This window comes from Terrapene carolina, unplaced genomic scaffold, assembly GCF_002925995.2.
Source record: "Terrapene carolina triunguis isolate 2854851 unplaced genomic scaffold, T_m_triunguis-2.0 Scaffold96, whole genome shotgun sequence".
NCBI classification, from domain to species: Eukaryota; Metazoa; Chordata; order Testudines; family Emydidae; genus Terrapene; species Terrapene triunguis.
Window position 1 is genome coordinate 16,489,142 of NW_020664447.1, and position 19,399 is coordinate 16,508,540.

Sequence of the window (19,399 nt, forward strand, 5' to 3'; positions counted from 1 at the left end):
TTCAGATAGCATCAGATCAAGAATCCTTATGGATCTATGCAGGTTTGCACTTTTGTCTGCATTTAATCAGACCATTTTTTCATGCCCTTACTCTGTCTGCATGTAAGTACCTCTTAAAGATCCAATTTTCATATACAGTCTACAGTGAATCTAACTGACCTGTATAAAAATTCCTTATTTATTGTTCCCCTTCCTATAACCTCTGTCCACCTGCCTCTGTTTGCCTTTACATTATAGGCCCCTCAAGGAAGGGACCATCCCTTATGAATATCTGAAAAGGGCTTACCATATTGTGGGTACTGCCACAAGCAAATAATGAATAGTTGGAAAGGACTTTGCTTTGGATCATAGAGCCCTGGAATATTTCTCCCCATCTGACTTTTGGAAGGCACCCAGAATATTAAAAAATCACCTTCAATTTTGCAAACACTCTAATTGATGTTCAATCTCATTTAACTGCTACTATGTTTATTTTTCTATGAGACTCTCACTTGGGTTTTAAGGAAGATTAAACAAAACCAGAAAGGAATGCCAAAATATCAGCACTGTGATGAGATTGTCTAAAAGACAGGATTGCTTTAAACTAAATGAACCAGCTCTTCAGCTGATGTAAGTCTGCCTAGCTCCGTTTGCTTGCTTACTTTCATCTGATACTGGAAGATCAGGTGAGGCATAACAAAGATAATTAAATAAAGGAAATAATACATAAGATCAATACATTAATGGATAAACAGAAAGATCCATACATAAAGGAAATAGTTGTGAGGGTTCCCCAGATTAATTTAGGAGTCATTTGAGATGAATTTTTTTCAGTTTAGAAGCTTAAAAATCCAGTAAAAGCCACTAAGTGCACCTGATAGAACATCTTATAAACATTGTGATTAACTATTTTACAAGAGGTTTTATCTGAGATGTACCATCCTAATGGCCAGGGAAACCGCATGGTTGATGATAAAATATTTCTCAGTTCTAATGCAGAAAGTAAGCACTGATTTGTGATCTGAAGAGACACTGTAGTGCTAGTTCTTTTTAATGGGTTCTCATGAAAATATAACATGCTTGAAACTGTTGTGTATTAAGTTGCCCTAACACCAAAAATAAACAGATATTCATTCTATTTAAAACATCTAGGTGGCAGGTGATGGTTTTTCTCTCTCAGCACATCTTTCATTGCTAGCAGTGCGTTGCACCAAAAACAACACCTGAAATATTAAAGAATCCCAGCCTAGATTTCTAAAAGCCAAACATTTGATAATGGAAATTCTTATTTAGTGACCCTGCTGTATACGGGGTCAGCCTAAGATGGACTCTGAGTGTATCACATCTGAGGTAATACAAGTGGAAGCAGGGCCGGCTCCAGGCACCAGCCTGGCAAGCAGGTGCTTGGGGTGGCTGCTCTGGAGAGGGGCGGCACGTCCAGCTATGCGGACGGTCCCTCACTCCCGCTCGGAGTGAAAGACCTTCTGCCAAATTGCCACCGCAGATCGCAATTTTTTTTTTTTGGGCTGCTTGGGGCGGCCAAAACCCTGGAGCCGGCCCTGAGTGGAAGAGCACTGGCCAATGGTCACTCACCAAAAAAGCCAGTCCTCAGATACTCTTTGGGAGTTATGGAGTTTGTTTCTCCCATTCTCAGCTTCAAAAGGGGTCCCTCCTGCTTCTGCTTAGGCACCTTTTGGATTCAGCAGCATGCCAGAGTCCCTCACACCATTTGCTTCAGTATCTACTTAGATGTGTTGCGGCCTCTGGGGGAGAGGATTCCAAGTCATATTTGGGGATTATAAATTGGCTTGTACTGCAAAGTCCAAATCCAGATGTGAATTTCCCCAGGGTTCGGAGGTGTTTGGATCAGGAGTTTTGGCTTGGGCCCACCTGTATGAGGAACTCAAGGTCCCCACTGCTTGCAATAAAGGAGAAAGAGAGACACACTTCTGGAGGAAGAAATGACATGGATCAGAGGCCAGGTGGGTTACTAAGCAGAGTGGGTTGCTGGGAGGAAAGGAAGAGTGATTGGGAATACAGGAGGCCATCAGATCCTGCACCCAAAGCCTCTATCGCTGCTGCCTTAACATGATCAGTAGGAGTTCTTTTATCAGAGTTCAAGTAGATTAAGACTTCATGAACTTTCCTGGGCTGAGAACATTGGGTCCCTTGCTTTATATTTAAGAACTGTCTCAGTTTGGAATTGTTGGGAGCCATTATTTAAATTAGAGATCCCTTTCTAACTATGCATTTCACAGATAGTTAGCTGTGTCTCTTTATGAATACACCATTGTTTTTAACTTCACATGGATGTATTTATTTGTCAGGATGTTCATGCTGAAAGGTGATAATATTAAGAAAAGCCAAATTGCCACAGATTTTATCAAGTAAACATGGTAGAGGGAGTTGTTCCAATTTCACCATATACTCTGCAGTGATGGGTTTAAACAAAGATTTTCATACAGATTAAAAATGTTATATGGAGATATTTTCAGCCTAATATATAAAAACATTCACCACCCGAAGTCTAATCACAGGTTTCATGTTTACACCATTCAGTTCTCCCACCTATGCCATTTTATAAGTTTGTGTAAATCAGGTATTGATCTGTTTATGTAGCCAGAAGGCATTTTTCTGACAATGAAGCTTGTTTACACACTGACCAGATCAATTTTTATTCCAGTATGAGTTTTGCCTAAATAGAGACTGAGCAAAAACTGAGTAAGGACTTCAGCATGTGGCCCAAGGATTGGAATATTGATTGAAAAAACACCAAATTCCAAAAAACGGATGTGAATTATCATTTTAGTTATCCTGTTCCTAGATTATGTCTCTCAAAAAAAACCAAGCACAGCATAAAATGGCTTGGATCAGCTGGTGTGCAGCCAGGGTCTTGGGAATGTCATACTCTCTATCTGGCCTTCATTTGCATAATGTTTAGGATTTAGGACATACTAATTTGAACAAACATTTGAGTCACATATCTCCTAATTTCCCCATGGAGAATTATTTGCTGTATTTAATGCTTCCTTACAACACAAGATTCTTGTTGTATTGCTATGAGATCCTCAAGAGACAAATACTGTATAATTTAACACCAAAACAGTCAGTGCTACTGCATGTGTGTGAACAGATTCTGAACGCTCATAACATTAACATTTCTCAACCAATTCTCTTCAAATTCATTCCTTAGGTCTCAGTGAGATCTACAAAACAAATAAAGTTTGACTAACACTGCTTCATTTGTTTTTGCGTGATACGTATGCAAAATTCCCAGTCATGACATACGAGGAAAACATTTGCTTTCAACAAACACACCCAGCTCTCAAAACAAAAAGACATAGCTCAAAATATCAACCCAAGGCCATGCAAAAAAAAAAAAAAAAAAGGCACCTCTGAGCTCAGATCAAGCATGGAAATTTTCAGTCAAAAAGGAAATTAAACAATGGTGATAGTTGTGGGTTATAATGACATTTTTAATGTTGTTTTATGTATAGCTTTCACAATAGGAGAAGCTGCAATAAGGCATAGCTTCATGGACTTCAGTGGAGTTATTCCAGTTCCAGTTGAGGATTTGTCCCATTAGGTTGCAGGCACAACCTAACTCATTTACTTGAGGTGAGAGGACTAATTATTGCCTTAACGCTTAGCTGCAAAAGGAAGGTAACTTTAGTAAATAACATTTGCTAAAATCCATTAACAGCAGATGTACAGAGCACAAATGGTCTAATGATCAAGTGCCACAATGACGTAGCATACTGAGAAGACATGAAGGGACTAAGGAAAAGTGAAGCACAAAGCAAACGGAGCCAAATTCTGACTTTGGCCATGCTTTTGTCGTTCTCTTCAATGGAAGCCCTGCAGGTACACTTGAAAATAGCCCTGTACTAATTAGATGCAGGATGTAGCCACATACAAGTGTATCACAATTCTTTCACACAGAAAAGTCATAATGTACAAAAATAACACAAAGATTTTCCTAAAATCTGTTGATGCAAAATAACTTAATCATGGGTAGAGTTCTGTATTTCTCTAGTACTTTTTATCCAAGGGTCTCAAAATGCATTGAATTAAGCCTAATTTCATACCGGTGAAATAGGCATTATTATTCCTATTTTTACAAATGGGGAGATGGAAGGATAGAGTTTAAGTGACTTGTCTAACTAACTAAAGATTTATTAAGTAGGAAAGGAAATGAGAGTTATTTACAAGGTTAAAGCAGGTAACATACACACACAGTGACTAGTTAAGGTTTTGTGTTAACAAACAAAACTAAACAAAAATACCACAGGATCAACTTCAACAGGAGAGACTGAAATATACCCATTCCAGAATACTCACAGCTCAGTGGTTAGGGCACTCACCTGGGAGGTAAGAAAGTCAAGTCCCTGCTTCACATCTGGCAGAGAGAGGATTTGAACCTCGGTCACCCATACCCTGGATGAGTGTTTTAAAACCACTGGGCTATTGAATAATTTTAGGTGATGGATGGGGGATAGGTGGCTGCATCCCTGTAATTTGTGCAGGGCCCAATGCTATAGACATGCTCAGAGGCTGCCTTAGAGCAGTGGTTCTCAACCTTTTTCCATTTGCGGACCCCTAAAAATATTGAAGGGAGGTGTGGACCCCTTTGAAAATATACTATCTGTGTATATATATAGTTGAATTCTGTTCAGTCAGTTTTCAGGCTGTGTCTTTCATGGACTCCTTAGTCATAGTCCGCAGACCACAAGTTGAGAACCACTGCCTTGGAGCCTATCTACAGATCCAGCCCTGTATGCAAGATAGTTGAGTGAATGCCTAGTCTGTGAATCCCACTGGGGCTTAGGTGCGAGTTAGGCTCCAAGCTGCTCAGTGGTGTCAGAAATGAGGGGGCTGTGTACATGATTGGCAGAAATGTATGTGTTGGGTCGCAGCTGAGCAGGGGTTTTGAGAATCTAAGTTTTGGGCTTAGGCACCTAAAATCCCCTTTGTGAATCCCATTCAAAGTGTTTAAGTGATTTGTCCAAGGTCATACAGGAAATCTGTGGCAGAGCCAAGAACTGAACTCAGATTTCCTAAATCCCAGTCCACTGTCTTAACCCCAAGGCCATCTACTCAGGCCTTAAGCCACCAAAACTCATTGAACCAAATTTATCATCGGAGTAACTTCAGTGAAGCCAGAGGAGTAACAAAGGGGCGCATTTAGCCACTTGTTTCGGTTAGAAAGACTGGAACATCAATTTAATTATTTTTATCTGGTTTAATGGGGCTAAAAATTGTTTAGTAATTTAAAACAGGGACTAAGACACACAAATTGCTGAGTTTGAGTTCTGACTCTGCCAGTGACATTCTGTGTTGTCATTTAAAGCCTCATATTTAATTGTGCATATATTTTGCCCTTGAGTTGCACACACAACATTTGAGCTGTGCATGTGCACATGCTATGTTTCTGCCTTGGGGATTGTCCACAAGCATAAACTTTTTAAAAACTGGGCCACAACCTCATTTCTTCAGTTTCCCCATCTGTAAAGTGATAGCTATAACAGTTTCCCTCCTGCCTACTGTACCTGGCAATGGTGTTGTGAAAATTACTTCAAGGTTGCAAAGTGTTTTAACTATCAAGCACACTATAAACATTAAGAATTAGTTCTATTCATAGTAATTTTTCACATAACTATGCTATTGAGCTTCATCAACTTAATATAATCTCAAGAAAGTTGTACTTACAAAAGCATTGTTCAACATATCCTACACAATTTAGCACAAGGGAGATGCATACTGAATTTACAATCACCATGATGTTTCACAGGATATGTCTTTCATTCCCAAGCAGATTAATCAATAATTCAAGGACATACTATATTATTTATGAATGTCTCATTTTTTTACTCATTCAACGCCAGAAATCTTTACTTTCGGTACATAATTTTAAAAAAATGAACAGACTCATTCACATCCTTTGCAATTATTACTGTGGAAGGTGCTGAGGTATTTTAGCATGTTAGAACATAAACCCATAAGCCCACAAAATGCCATAATTGCCATGGTAAAAGTAAAACATTTAAAAGTGATTTTTTTGGTAATCTAAAAGACAATGTAAATAACAATGGACATCCATTGCATAGGGTGTTTAGTAGCTCAGTTCATCAGTTTTGGGATTCTTTCATACAACTATAACCTCAGAGAGGTGGGGTTCAGTCTCCCATACATAGTGTGGATCAAATCTTATTCATGAAGTTCAATTAATTTGGCAAAAATGGAATACTCAAAGGGAGATTTCCAAAGGCACAAGCAGGAGTTAGGAACCCAGCTACCATTGGCTTTCAATAGGAATTGGGCACCTGACTGAGCTCTGTGCTCTTGATCATCTCTCCTCAGATGTTATATGCTTAAAAAGTGCTCCTCCTTAGCATTTCTGTAACTCAGGGTTCGTCTACACTTACCTCCGGGTCCGACGGCAGGCAATCGATGTTCTGGGATCGATTTATCGCGTCTTGTCTAGACGCGATAAATTGATCCCAGATCGATCCCAGATGTGCTCGCCGTCGACGCCGGTACTCCAGCTCAGCGAGAGGAGTACGCGGCATCAATGGGGGAGCCTGCCTGCCGCGTCTGGACCCGCGGTAAGTTCGGACTAAGGTACTTCGAATTCAGCTACGTTATTAACGTAGCTGAATTTGCGTACCTTAGTCCGAAGTGGGGGGGTAGTGTGGACCAGGCCCTAGCGAAGATCGTTAAGATTTTCAATGGTGTAACTTGGTTTTTGTTTTGTTTCTTTAAAAAAAAAAACCCTTTCTCTCTGAGATGAGGAGACATTTTAAAAGATTGCCCTCAGATACATATAGTCCAGGAGCACAACTTGGAATGTTCTAAGATGTGTAAATCCAAAGTATCTCCATTGAAAACACTGCCCATTCCTGCATGTCCTGAGCAGGATTTGGCTCAAAGTTAGGACACTCTGGGAACCGGGTTTGATAGTTTGCTGCTGTTCAGAGTCAGAAGAGGACACGTAGCAGCACAAACTCATTATTAAACAAATACAGATTCTGGTGCCTTTATTCATGGTAAGTAGTGTGTTACTCTGCAATTAGTACCACTGGATTGAATGAGTCTACTTGTAGTATAACACACTATTTGGTGTAAGTAAGGCCATCAGATTTTGGCCCTTATAAAGCCCTGTAAATATAAACAGTGCTTAGCAAAGTAGACTCATTAATGCCTTAAACCCTCATTTGTACCAATGTAAACTGGAGTAACTCCGCTGCTTTCAGCAGAATTATTCCAGATTGATATTGGAGAGCTGAATTTGGTCTGATGATTTCTGCCCCAAAGAAATGACAAGGCTGTATTTCACTGGAGTGCTCTAGCACTTCTGGCTCTAATGCAATGTCTTGTCCCATTGAAGTCAATAGTGTTATTTGTATGAATAAGACCAGCATGATTTGCAAGCAAGGGGAGAAAAAACAAAGAAAATGAATAACTTCAAAATGGAAAAGGTTTCAGTAAGGGAAGAAAATTTATTCTTGAGTTTGTAAAAGTATTGTAAGGAATGGCAAAGTAAAACAAAAACCCTAAAAAATGCATTTGTATGTGTTCCTTTTATTTCAGCAGCAGAAAGACCATGTCACACATCACAAACAATCTAAATCCTACACACTGTATTGCCAAACCACTGGCCAATTCAACTCTAATTACACAGTAATACTACTCTCATGTTAAAATGTAAAGCTTTTAAGTCTCCCTGGAAATCCCAATATAAACTATGTGTCATTTTAAGAACATTCAAAACCAGAACATGACCATAAATCTATAGAGATTGCAGTTAAACAATATCTTTATGCATGAGTCCTGAATGTGTCATGAGAATTGCTTCTACCGCACAGAAGCATGTTTGCTGTAGAAATAAATGAGTCTTCTGCTGGTATCAATAATTTCTCTCAGCTGTAGAATAATAATGTCATTTATGTTTACAGCATGAAAGTAACCCCTTAGTAGTACATTTATGCACCGAAAACCATAACTTACACAATCATGCAAATGGTAAAAGTTACCACAATGTAGCAGTTGCCTAAAGATCAACTTCACTTACTCCATAAGACATTTCACCATTAAGCCTATAAAACAAAGGTTTCTTCTTTGATTGATTTGAATTCTGTCCACACTATGCTACACCTCACCAATTGCTTAGGAAGGAAAATCCGAAGTGCAACGTTTTCCATTCTTAAAACATGACTCCAATGGGTAGCTGCGTTCCCATTTCTAACACTCAGGGTTAGTAATGCCAAACTGTGGAAAGCATTTACTGTCTCATCCCTAAAGCAAAATGTGTTTCTACAGTAAGACTTAATGAATTTCCAGTTACTCCTGGCATATTATCCTAGCAAAATGGTATCACTGAACCTAAGAAAATTCCCTGTTTTCCATGGATACTTCCAATTAAACTAACAAACTTTTCCAGAGAACTCCACTGCAGTTCTTAAAGGAGAACACCCTGTAATACTGATTTTTTAAAAAGGCTCCCATGGTGATCCTGGCAATTACAGATTGGTAAACCTAAATTTAGTACCAGGCAAATTGGCTGAAACTATAGTAAAGAACAGAACTATCAGACGCATAGATAAACACAATATGTTGGGGAAGAGTCAACATGGCTTTTATAAAGGGAAATCATGCCTCAGCAATCTATGAGGGTGTCAGTGAACATGTGGACAAGGGTGATTCAGTGGATATAGTGTACTTGGACTTTTAGAAGGCCTTTGAGGAGGTCCCTCACCAAAGGCTTTTAAGCGAAGTATGTAGTCATGAGATAAGAGGGAAGGTCCTGTCCTGGGTCAGTGACTGGTTACAAGATAGGAAATATCCACAGTTTTCATAGTGGAAAGGGGTAAATAGTAGGGTCCTCCAAGGATCAATACTGGAACCAATGCTATTCCATATACTCATAAATGATCTGGAAAAAGGGATAAACAGTGAGGGGACAGAATTCATAGATGATACAAAATTACTCAAGATAGTTAAGTGTGACACTGACTGTGATGAGTTACAAAGGCATTCACAAAGCTGGGTGACTGGGCAACAAAACAGCAGCTGAAATTCAACGTTGATAAATGCAAAATAATGCACACTGGAAAACATAATCCCAACTATACATATAAAATGATGGGGTCTAAATTAGCTGTTACCACTCAAGAAAAAGATCTTGGAGTCATTGTGGATAGTTCTCTGAAAACATCTGCTCAGTGTGCAATGGGAGTCAAAAAAAAGCTAACAGAATTCTAACACCCATTAGGAAAGGGAGTTTAATTGGATTAGAAAATCAAGGTCTGTGTGTTTAAAGATGTTAGTGGACATGTCTAAGCCCTCATGAGAGGCTTTATCTGCCCGATGCTACTCTCTTAAGGGCCAACATGAATCTTTAAAATTTACTTCCAAAATCCTTATATGGGAAAATGGTCTCTTCTTCCCAGGTGTCCTCTCAACTCTTTACATTGAGGTGGTTCCCTAACCTCAAAGAAAAAAATGGACCAACTGTATTAGTTCAGAGGAACAAACAATGCTATTAAAACAAAAAAAAAGTCTCCCCTTCCCCTGATCCCCACTTTTTTTTGACATGATACCTTTGCTGAGAAGCTGGAAGTAGGTCAGCCATAGACGAAGTCCCCAGGATGGGGTTATGGGTCACAGGCATAGCAACAGAGGACGTGGCAAATAAGAGGGTATAGAATTTAGAAGACGAGGCTGTAGGGCTCAGGAGAGGCAGAACAGCTGCTGTGGTGCTGAGGGTAAGGAGGAAAGTTAGAACAACCAAAGATAGGTTGGAGGCATAATAAGCACATCATGGGAAAACTGTGAGTATAGCTGTGTATGAATCTCTGGGTCTGAATGGTAGCACAAAACATTTGGGATCATGGCAGTTTCAGCATCATTTGTGCTTCTAAAATGCTCCCCCCCAAAAAATGTCCATATTATCTTATTTCCCATGGTTAATTCTGTGATGATTTCCCTGGGTGGATGTAAATCTGTATGTTTTTATAAAACAACACATTCTTCTCTCCATGAAGGGGCAGTAGTGTATACTAGATTACTGTTTAGAGACTAATTATATGCACACACAGAGATATACCAGTGCCCCTTTCCATAGTGAATCCCAAAAGAAAATGCCCAGGCTCTGTTTCCATAGCAACCAAACTACAGTGATGTTCCATGCATGGGTTTATACATTGAATTAGTTGTAGATGAATCCTTTGGTATTACTACTAGAACAGAATACTGAAGAATGTAAGTATTAAAAAAGCACACAGACAATAAAAATGTGATTGTATATGAGAGAGTATGTATTACTCATCGTTTGGTTTACAGGGGATGATCCTGCAAAATATGGAGCATCTTTAATAGATTCATATACTTTAAGGCCAGAAGGGACCATTAGATCATCTAGTCCAGCGTTTTTCAAAGTTAGGGTTGTGACTCAGTACTGGCTCGCAGCATGTAAGGCACTGGGTCACTCTGGTCTGCACTGCCGACTGGGACATTACCATTAGCGGTGCTGCCCAGCTAAGACAGGCTAGTGCCTACCTGCTCCGACACCGCGCTGCACCCCAGAAGCGGCCAGAAGCGGGTTTGGCTTCTAGGCAGGGGGGCCACAGGGTTCCACACACTGCCCCCGCCCCGAGCACCAGCTCCACCAGTTCCACACTCCCATTGGCTGGGAACTGGCCAATGGGAGCTGGGGGGGGTGCCTGCGGGTGAGAGCTGCACGCAGCTGCTTGCTCACCTCTGCCTAGGAGCCAGACCTGCTGCTGGCCGCTTCAGGCGCAGCGTGGTCCGCGATGCCAGGACAGGCGGGAAGCATGCCTCTGCACCCCGGGTGTGCCGCTAACCAGAATCCGCCAGAGGTAAGTCCGTGCCCCAATCCCTCACCCCAATCCCCTACCCCAACCCTGAGCCTCCCAAACCCCAAGCCCCTTCATGCACCCCAAACCCCTCATCCCTGGCCCCGCCCCAGAGCCTGCACCCCCAGCCCAGAGTCCTGACCCCTTCCCACACCCCAACCACCTGCCCTAGCCCTGAGCCCCCCCCCAAACCCAGAGCCCTCTCCTGTAACCCAAACCCCTCATCTCCAGGCCCACCCCAGAGCCTGCACCCCCAACCCACAGTCCTGACCCCCTCCCATGCCCCAACCCCCTGTCCCAGCCCTGAGCCCCTCCAAACCTGGAGCCCCTTCTTCAACCCAAACCCCTCATCCCCAGCCCACCCCAGAGCCTGCACCCCCAGCCCAGAGCCCTGACCCCCTCCTGCACCCCAACCCCCTGTTCCAGCCCTGAGCTCCCTCCCACACCTCGAACCTCTCATTCCCAGCTCCGTTGGGTAGCGAGCATCAACAATTTTCTTCAACTGGGTCCCCAGAAAAAAAGTTTGAAAACCACTGATCTAGTCTGACTTCCTATATAACACAGGCCATAGAATGCCACCCAGTTACCCCTGTTTTGAGCCCAAGAACTTGTGTTTGACTAAAATATATCTTCAAGAAGAGCATCTTGATTTGAAGACTTCAAGAGATGGAGAATTCATTTCTGTTGATAGTTTGTTCACATGGTTATACCACCTTCACCGTTAAAAATCTATGCCTTACTAATTTGAATTTATCTGACTTTACCTTCCAGCCATTCATTCTTGTTATGCCTTTCTCCACTAGATTAAAGATCTGTTTAGTAAAGTAGAACCTCAGAGTTATGAACACCAGAGTTATGAACTGACCAGTCAACCACACACCTCATTTGGAACCAGAAGTATGCAGTCAGGCAACAGGAGAGACACACAAAAAAGCAAATACAGTACAGTACTTTGTTAAAAGTAAACTGCTAAAAAAATGAAGGGAAAGCAGCATTTTCCTTCTGCACAGTAAAGTTTCAAAGCTGTATTAAGTCAATGTTCAGTTGTAAACTTTTGAAAAAACAATCATAACGTTTTGTTCAGAGTTACGAACATCCTCCATTCCCAAGGTGTTTGTAACTCTGAGATTCTACTGTACTTTCTATGAGGAGATGAGCACTCTGAAGTGTCATTGACCTCAATGGAAATTGAGGGGTTTAGTACCTCAGGCCTGAACGAACTAATGCTAACAAAATCTAAAAAGGCAAGTTATAAAAGGTTTCTTTTAGTGAAATTTTAAAATTTTCATCATGTTTCTGTTATAATCTCATTATTCCATTTATTTTTTAAAAAAATGTTTTGTCAGTTTAAATACTATAGCTGAAGGATTGAGGCTATGAAGGAGCAGTTGAATGACACAATGGTGGGAAAGGGACACAATGAGCAAAATCATCGAAATGTAAGGCTGGAAGGGACCTTAATAGGTCATCTACTCCATCTAGTCCAAGAGCTAATGTGCCAGTGGTTTCCTGTACATGGTATATGCATGTGGGAGTGTTAACTCTAAACCAAAGGATAAGATTTATACATTATTAAATAGGATACCATCATTTCTTTTAATTCAAGTAATTAGCATGCATTATTATAAAACACATCTTCTGTTACCAGCATTTAACAGCCTTTACAGTTATCTACTCTGGCCTAGCAGGCAAACACCATATAAGTGAATTAAGGAAGAACAGAATAAAGAGAAGATGCAATTCCTATTTAAAATACAAGTGTTTTCAGTGTTTAAGCTTTCATGTTCACTTCATGGAAGGCAGGCTCAGTTTAAGCAGGGTCTGAAATCCAATCTGTTAATTCCCAATCTCAAGGAAACTGGAAAGGGGAAACAAACCTTAGCTATACTATATTGTCAGACAGGTCCTTGTCATACTGTTAAATAAAGATTTCCATTATGGTTTAATATTGTTTGTTACACATTTTGCTCTCTTTTTATATCACATGTAAATACACTCTGCTGAATACCAAAAAAAACCAGATTTGATGCCTGATCCTATAATCCTTACTCCTGAGAGTAATTCACTGAGGAAAGTAGTCCTGTTTCTTTCAGTGAAACAACTCACTTGAGAGAAGATTATTCATGTGAAGGATTGGGTTTGTTGTATTTTTGTTTTCTTTTTTATTTCAAAGAGAAAAAATATTTTCTGTGACAAATATTCCAGGCTGACAAATATTAATTTTGGGTAAATTGCACATGAGGATTGTGTTCTGCTAGGTTTGTTTTTTATTGGTGGGGTTGTAACTTGCTTTAAAAATAGCAGCATAAATCCTTACAGAAACAAAATAAGGGAAGTATTCTTAATTTGTCCATTAAAAAAGTTGTGGATCCAGAATGGAAGAGGAATTTAGTGCAGAGGGATAACTGCATTAAATACTCATTAGCATTTTCTTTTTATTGTCCCATAATCATTAACTCATCTACTGTAGTTACAGTATAATTGTATTTATAATGAACACAAAGGTATTAATGTGGCCATAATGTAATTATGCCATGACCAAGCAATAATACTAGTACCATTAAACCAAAGTGCTATATAAGTTCTCAGACATGAACTACGGTTACATCTACATATATGGTGGACTATAGAATACAGACACTACCCTCCCAGCTAGCATGGCTGTAAATACCAGTGTGAACTGTGAGGTATGGGTTAAGCAAGCAGAGTAGATACCCTACACAGCCCACATATCACATGTAAATGCCACTAAATGCCAAATAAATACTTCTCATGTCTACACTACTATTTTTAGCAGTGTAATGTCCCACTGTCTCCCCCGCCAAAGCCTTTCCCCCCTGCCCAACCTTTCACTACGGCGTATAACTACACACTGCAGTGACAAGTGTGGATGCAGTCTGCCTTTCACATGTAGTTCCTGAACTCTACACACCACCCTAAGTATAGACATAGCCTATCTTCTTACTTCACAAGTTTCACACACAATGGTATCTAGATGCCCCTGGAAGTGGGTGACATCTAAAAGTGGGCAGGCAAAAGTGACAAGTAGAGGTACACTCAGCCAGCTTACAGGAGCAGGTGAACTTTAGCCTGTGGGTAAAATTTTCAAAAGTGCTTAAGTGACTTAGAAGCCTAAGTCCCATTTTTTAAAGTGACTTGGGCAGGGAGGGCCAGATTTACAAAGGTATTCTGGTGTCTAAAGATGCAGATAGGCACCTAGTAGAATTTATGAAAACACCTAAGTGACTTAGTGCCTAACTCCCATTGAATTTCTTAAGTCACTTAGGTGCTTTTGAAAATGTTACCATAGTATCTGATGTAAATCAGTGAAAAGTTAGATCCAGGATGGCAGAGCAGAACAAACAGCCAGTTAAGAGCTATATTCTATAACTTCAGGCATCTCCACAGCAGAAATTAAGGCCAGCAGAGCAGCTCTCCACTATGCACAGAAAGGTAGTTCTGGTCTGCAGAGGATTTCAGTATTTCAGAGTTTGATTTTGTCCACAAAAGGGAAAGCCTTGAGGTCCCTGCTCTGAGGTGGGCTGCCACAGACTCCAGTCCAGAAGCCAAGCCATCAGTAAACATTTTCACCATATAAGACCCTAACCCATGTCCCATTGAAGTCAGTGGAATTTCTTCCACTGGGCTCTAATTGAAGAGCCATAAATCCAGATAACATTGTTGCTGAACCAAACTAATCTAGAAATTTCATCCAAATCCTTTAGCCAGTTACTTTGTATGCAAGGCGACAGTTGATGGCAGTGTCCAGGGAAACAACCCATGTCATAAATGGAACAGATGGGACAGAAGGAAAAGTTATCCCCAGCAACATCAGGAGATGATGCCAAATGGCCAGTGAAATTAAATGTCAGTTAAGCATCTCTCTACCTGCAAGTCTACTATATGTAAGAAAGTTTCTAAAGGGTCCAAAAGAAAAGCCTAATACATGTATTTATGTATATGTGAAAAATCCATAGCTTGAAGGGTTAAAACAAGCTGGTGAAGAATTACTATAACCCAGTAGAACGCACCATGAAACAGATTCTAGTGCAACCAAACTATAATGTACTTTATTTTTGAAGCACACTAACTATGGATCAAGCCTACTTCCATTGAAGTCAATGGCAAATTTTCCAATGACATTAATAGAGCAGGATCTAGCCCTAATACTGCAGTTTGATATCTAATCCATATCACAGTTAGATTTTTTTGGCACAATTCTACCTGGAATGCAGAAGCGTGATATGAAAGGGGTGTTTTGTTTGCACACTTGGAATGGAAAACTGACTTGGAATGAATTGTATAACAGAGAAGCCAGCAGTGGGGAATTTGTGACACAAAATTTTGGAAGGAAAACTTACAGTTTATCAAAAAGAGAAGGTTAAGAATGGTTTAAGATTTGTGATTTAAGACTAAAAATAAAGGAAGAAATCAAAAGTGCAAGCTAGCTAAAAAGCACCAGTTTTATACAAGGCTACTTTAAAAGTACAGCTGTAAAATTATAGTTACTCGTTTTCCACTGTTAAAAATGTGTTTTTAATGGGAACAACAGTGACTTGTGAAACTTGATACTGTGAAATGTAATAGAGGACAAAAATTAAACTAGAAATGTGAATTGTAAAACCCCATACATTATGTGCAAAAATGCACAGCTATGGCCTTTGGTTGATTAACATTAACTTTTGCACAAACTGATTAAAAAGTAATCGTTTTAGTGCCCTAAAAATATTGTAGCATTAAAAGGAAGTTTCATAGGCAATAAAACATAAATTCCTTTCTTTAGCACATTAAACTTCCTTTGCACAGTCCATATTGTAGCCCAATCTTTCATTTCTTGTAGACTCAGAACTCCTTCTGAATTAATTAAGGCTTTTCAGGCTCCTATTCAGCAATGCACTTCAATATGTGCTTAACTTTAATCACGTGCTTAAGTCCATTCCAATTTAGCAAAGCCCTTAAGTATGCACTTGACTTCAATGGGACTTAAGAATCTTCTTAGGGTTAAGCATATCCTTTAGTGTTTTGCTGAACTGGGACCTCAAGGAATGAAGGACTGAGAATGTGAGGGAGTAAATATTAGATTAGGTTAAAAAGCTAAGATTCCCATTGACTTCATTTGGCTAAAAAGACTCTCACTTACTTCTACTGATTTTGGATCAGGTCCTAAACCCCCAGTTGTGCAAGAGCAGAGCCATGTACCCCTGGTGGAGTAGAGATAGCACAATCCATTTGCTCCAATGAGAAGAGGAGTTGCAATTTTGTCTGGCTACTACGTGGGTCTAGCACAAATGTATGTTGCAGGGGGGGACATAATGACAGACTGGATCTTGGCCTATATAAAATCAATAATTTGGGTATTTTCAAATTACTAAAATAAGCAAATATACAAAAGATTAAGATTTCAGAATGAATGCAAAATGGTGCCTTTTGGGAGCAGCTCAACCAGATAGAAATTCTATGTGTATTACCAATACAATTCTGCCATACGTGAGTTAATGTAGTACCTGTGAAAGGTGCCTGTAGTAGTGAAATTTTGCACATGCTACCCTACCAATGTACGTCAACCATGGGATGGAGGGATGGGAGAGTAATTTAGACTCTCATTCAGTCTTTGACCTCTCTCCTGAGACTGTCAAGAAGGGTACCGATTAACACAAAGTGGGACGATGGCTTTTTTGACAAAAATATTATTCCAACAGGAAATAAGAAACCATCATCTCTATTTGTGAAGAAGTTTAGTCATCATTTATCATGGCTAGCATGGAATCAATGACCTAGAAGTAGGAGGATCTACCACATTATTAATTCTCTGACCTAACTACCCCTCCTCCCTCCCCGGGACTATATCTCCCCAATTGTGCTGTGGATGAGAATCTGTACTTGTCAGAAAGAAAATATTTTCTCTCATTAACCAGTGGTGCCATTTTAACCTGGAAAGAAGCAGCCCAAGCATTAAAAAATGTTGCTGTCAGATATCAGTGATCTCCAAAAGGGACATTGCATAACATGAAAAATGAAAACTTCTTACCCTAATAAAAAGGATCTTCTCTCCAACTCTGTACCGTCCTTGTGAAAGACGCTCCACACAGAATTTATTGGGGCATTTACAAGGAGGATCTTCAGAAATGTGTTTGACCTGAAAAACAAGTTATTTTTGTATCTCTTTCATAGAGTGTATCTGCAGCAAACTGTTCAAAAGGGCAGTTAACATAATGTCATGCCTTTGATTTATTCTCTGTCATCATGACAAATGACTTCTTCCTAACACCTCTTCAGGCTTTTAATTAAGGCACTATTGCTGAAATTGTCTTACTTCTTTTTTCTCTCAACTCTAATGTTTTTAATAGTATGGCACTGAGTGACTTTTTAAGACACTGATTTCAATACCATCATTGCTACTAATGGGCAAAATCATGAAATCTATACTACATTTCTATGTGGTCCATAGGGAACAATCCCAGTGCATTCAATGGGTTTTTTGCTGAATTAAGAATGAGTAAAAACTGAATGAAGCCTTCAGGATTTGGCACGTTTGATACATGTAAAGCCTTGAATCAAATAGTAATAAACCTCATATAGCATTCAGATATTAGCAACACAGGCTCTCCTCTTACGTTAAGCCATGTGAAAGGGGGGGAAAAATCAGTGATCACAGATTTTTCAGGGCCACTTTTTTCTCTTGCTCTGCAGAGTTTCTGGCATAGCTTGGGGACTCACAAGAAAGACCCTATAGATCTTAAAATATCTGCAGAAGGATCCTTTGCATCAGTAATGACAATATAGATGATGTGTCCTTCCTCTGGGTCATGGGCAGAGTTCAGATGGGCCCAAGGACTGGGCCATAATTTCTTCTTGAAATCTACGTGTATTTTCAATTACATAAAATGGTAACATTAAACAAACCTATATTCTTACTTATTAAAAATATTAAAATGAAAAATAAATACAACAGCAGTTTTTTAAAGCATCTGTGAAATCCAAGGTTGTGAGGATTCTCAAGTCAAAAGGGAATTCCCAGGTGTGGAAAAATAAAGTAGAAGCCAGTGATGCTCTCAGACACTCAGTTTGCCATGGAATTGCACTATATAACTGAGTGATGAACTTAGCCCAAAGTTTGTCAATCTGAGCTTGATGATATGTGAATGGAATTGAACTCTACTGATTTTTGGTGGGTAGATTTACAATTTAGTCCACCTACAATTCTCAGATGAAAAGTAAAGGAAGTCCAGGTATTGGAGTCCTGACTATATCTGATACACAAAAAGGAGGCTGTCCAGTAATTTCTCCAGCAGGACTTCTCTACTAATAAAATTAACATTACTTTAGCTTAGAGATAGAGGACCTGATTTCCTACTATCTTCACCTTGCATAGCCATTTACACCTGGGTAAAACACTATGCCCTGATCATGAGCCAGGACCCAAGCTAAACTCAGTGCCATTCAGAAGAGCTGCAGGGAGAAAGGTGCCATTTATGTTCCCCCTATCCTCAGCTCTGAGATGTTCACCAGTGCAGGGACATGGCTGAGGTAGATGATGTGCTGCTGTTCTCTCATGATTGCCTGCTGTTGCATTAGCCAATTGGGGGCTGTTATAGCCAGGTGTAATTTAGAGTTGCCTTGAGGCTTCTCTAAGTTACTGGTGTAAAAAATGGACCCCAAAGCCCGGGGATCAGGGATGAACAAGGGCTGTTGAAAGCTACTTTTGTCCCACTCCTCATTTACATCAGCCAAACTTCAGCTCCAACTGAGAATTCAGCTTTGAATGTGAAACCAGTGACATTAATATTTAGTAGATGTATATTCTGAACTTTTAGGTGATCTTAAAGTAGCACAACCATCAATGTCAAAGAGCAGATCTGGTTGAGTGAACTCTAATTTGACATTCAAATAGCACTTCCGCTAAGAAACAACACTGACAAGTGCATGAAGGCAATCATTTCCACATACTGTCCTTCTCTTGGATGAAAGCTGACCTAATGTATTGATGTCAAATGAAACAAAATGCAGGAGGCACTTTCCAAAGGTTTTGTCCACTTCACGTAACACTCAACAGACCTTTTCAGATCCAGTTTGTAAACTAAGGCCCCATAAAAAGAGACTGAGAACAGAAAGAAAGCTGTTAGAAAAGCTTACTGATGAAAGTTTGAGTAACACTGTCTTAGACAGGAAAAACGCCAGGGTCGTGTACTGGGGCTCTGTTAGGTATTTTGGTTGTCTGACAAAAATACAGGAACAGATCTGTTATACAGAGTAGGAGGTTTTAGGATTTAGGCTTTATACTTGAGGGAAATTTTTAACATGTCAAAGGAATGTTCTTTTTGTTGGAGGTAACTGGGGATATGGATAGATGTAAAAAGCGAACAAGTTAACTAACATCATTTTTTCTGTAATTGATCTTCTCAGCTGATGGGCAGGAAGAGGATCTTTTAAAATTGACTTACGCTCTATCACCTAATTTGAGGGCTTTCCATCTTATTGCTAAAATGATCCAGTGTTACCATCTATTCTTTTCGGGAATAATTGCTGAGAATGATTCCTCCCTCTCT

The 19,399-nt window shown here is 39.9% G+C and overlaps 1 protein-coding gene across 5 annotated transcripts in view; it reads right to left on the minus strand.

Annotated features, from left to right (window-relative positions):
* GAS2 (growth arrest specific 2) overlaps nt 1-19,399 on the minus strand; it is a 150,359-nt gene that overhangs the window by 32,859 nt on the left and 98,101 nt on the right. For all 5 annotated transcript variants that reach the window (XM_024214850.3, XM_024214848.3, XM_024214846.3 and 2 more), the window contains exon 7: nt 16,882-16,989. In XM_024214850.3, the coding sequence (XP_024070618.1) occupies nt 16,882-16,989 (108 nt within the window). The remainder of the gene's footprint in view (nt 1-16,881; nt 16,990-19,399) is intronic.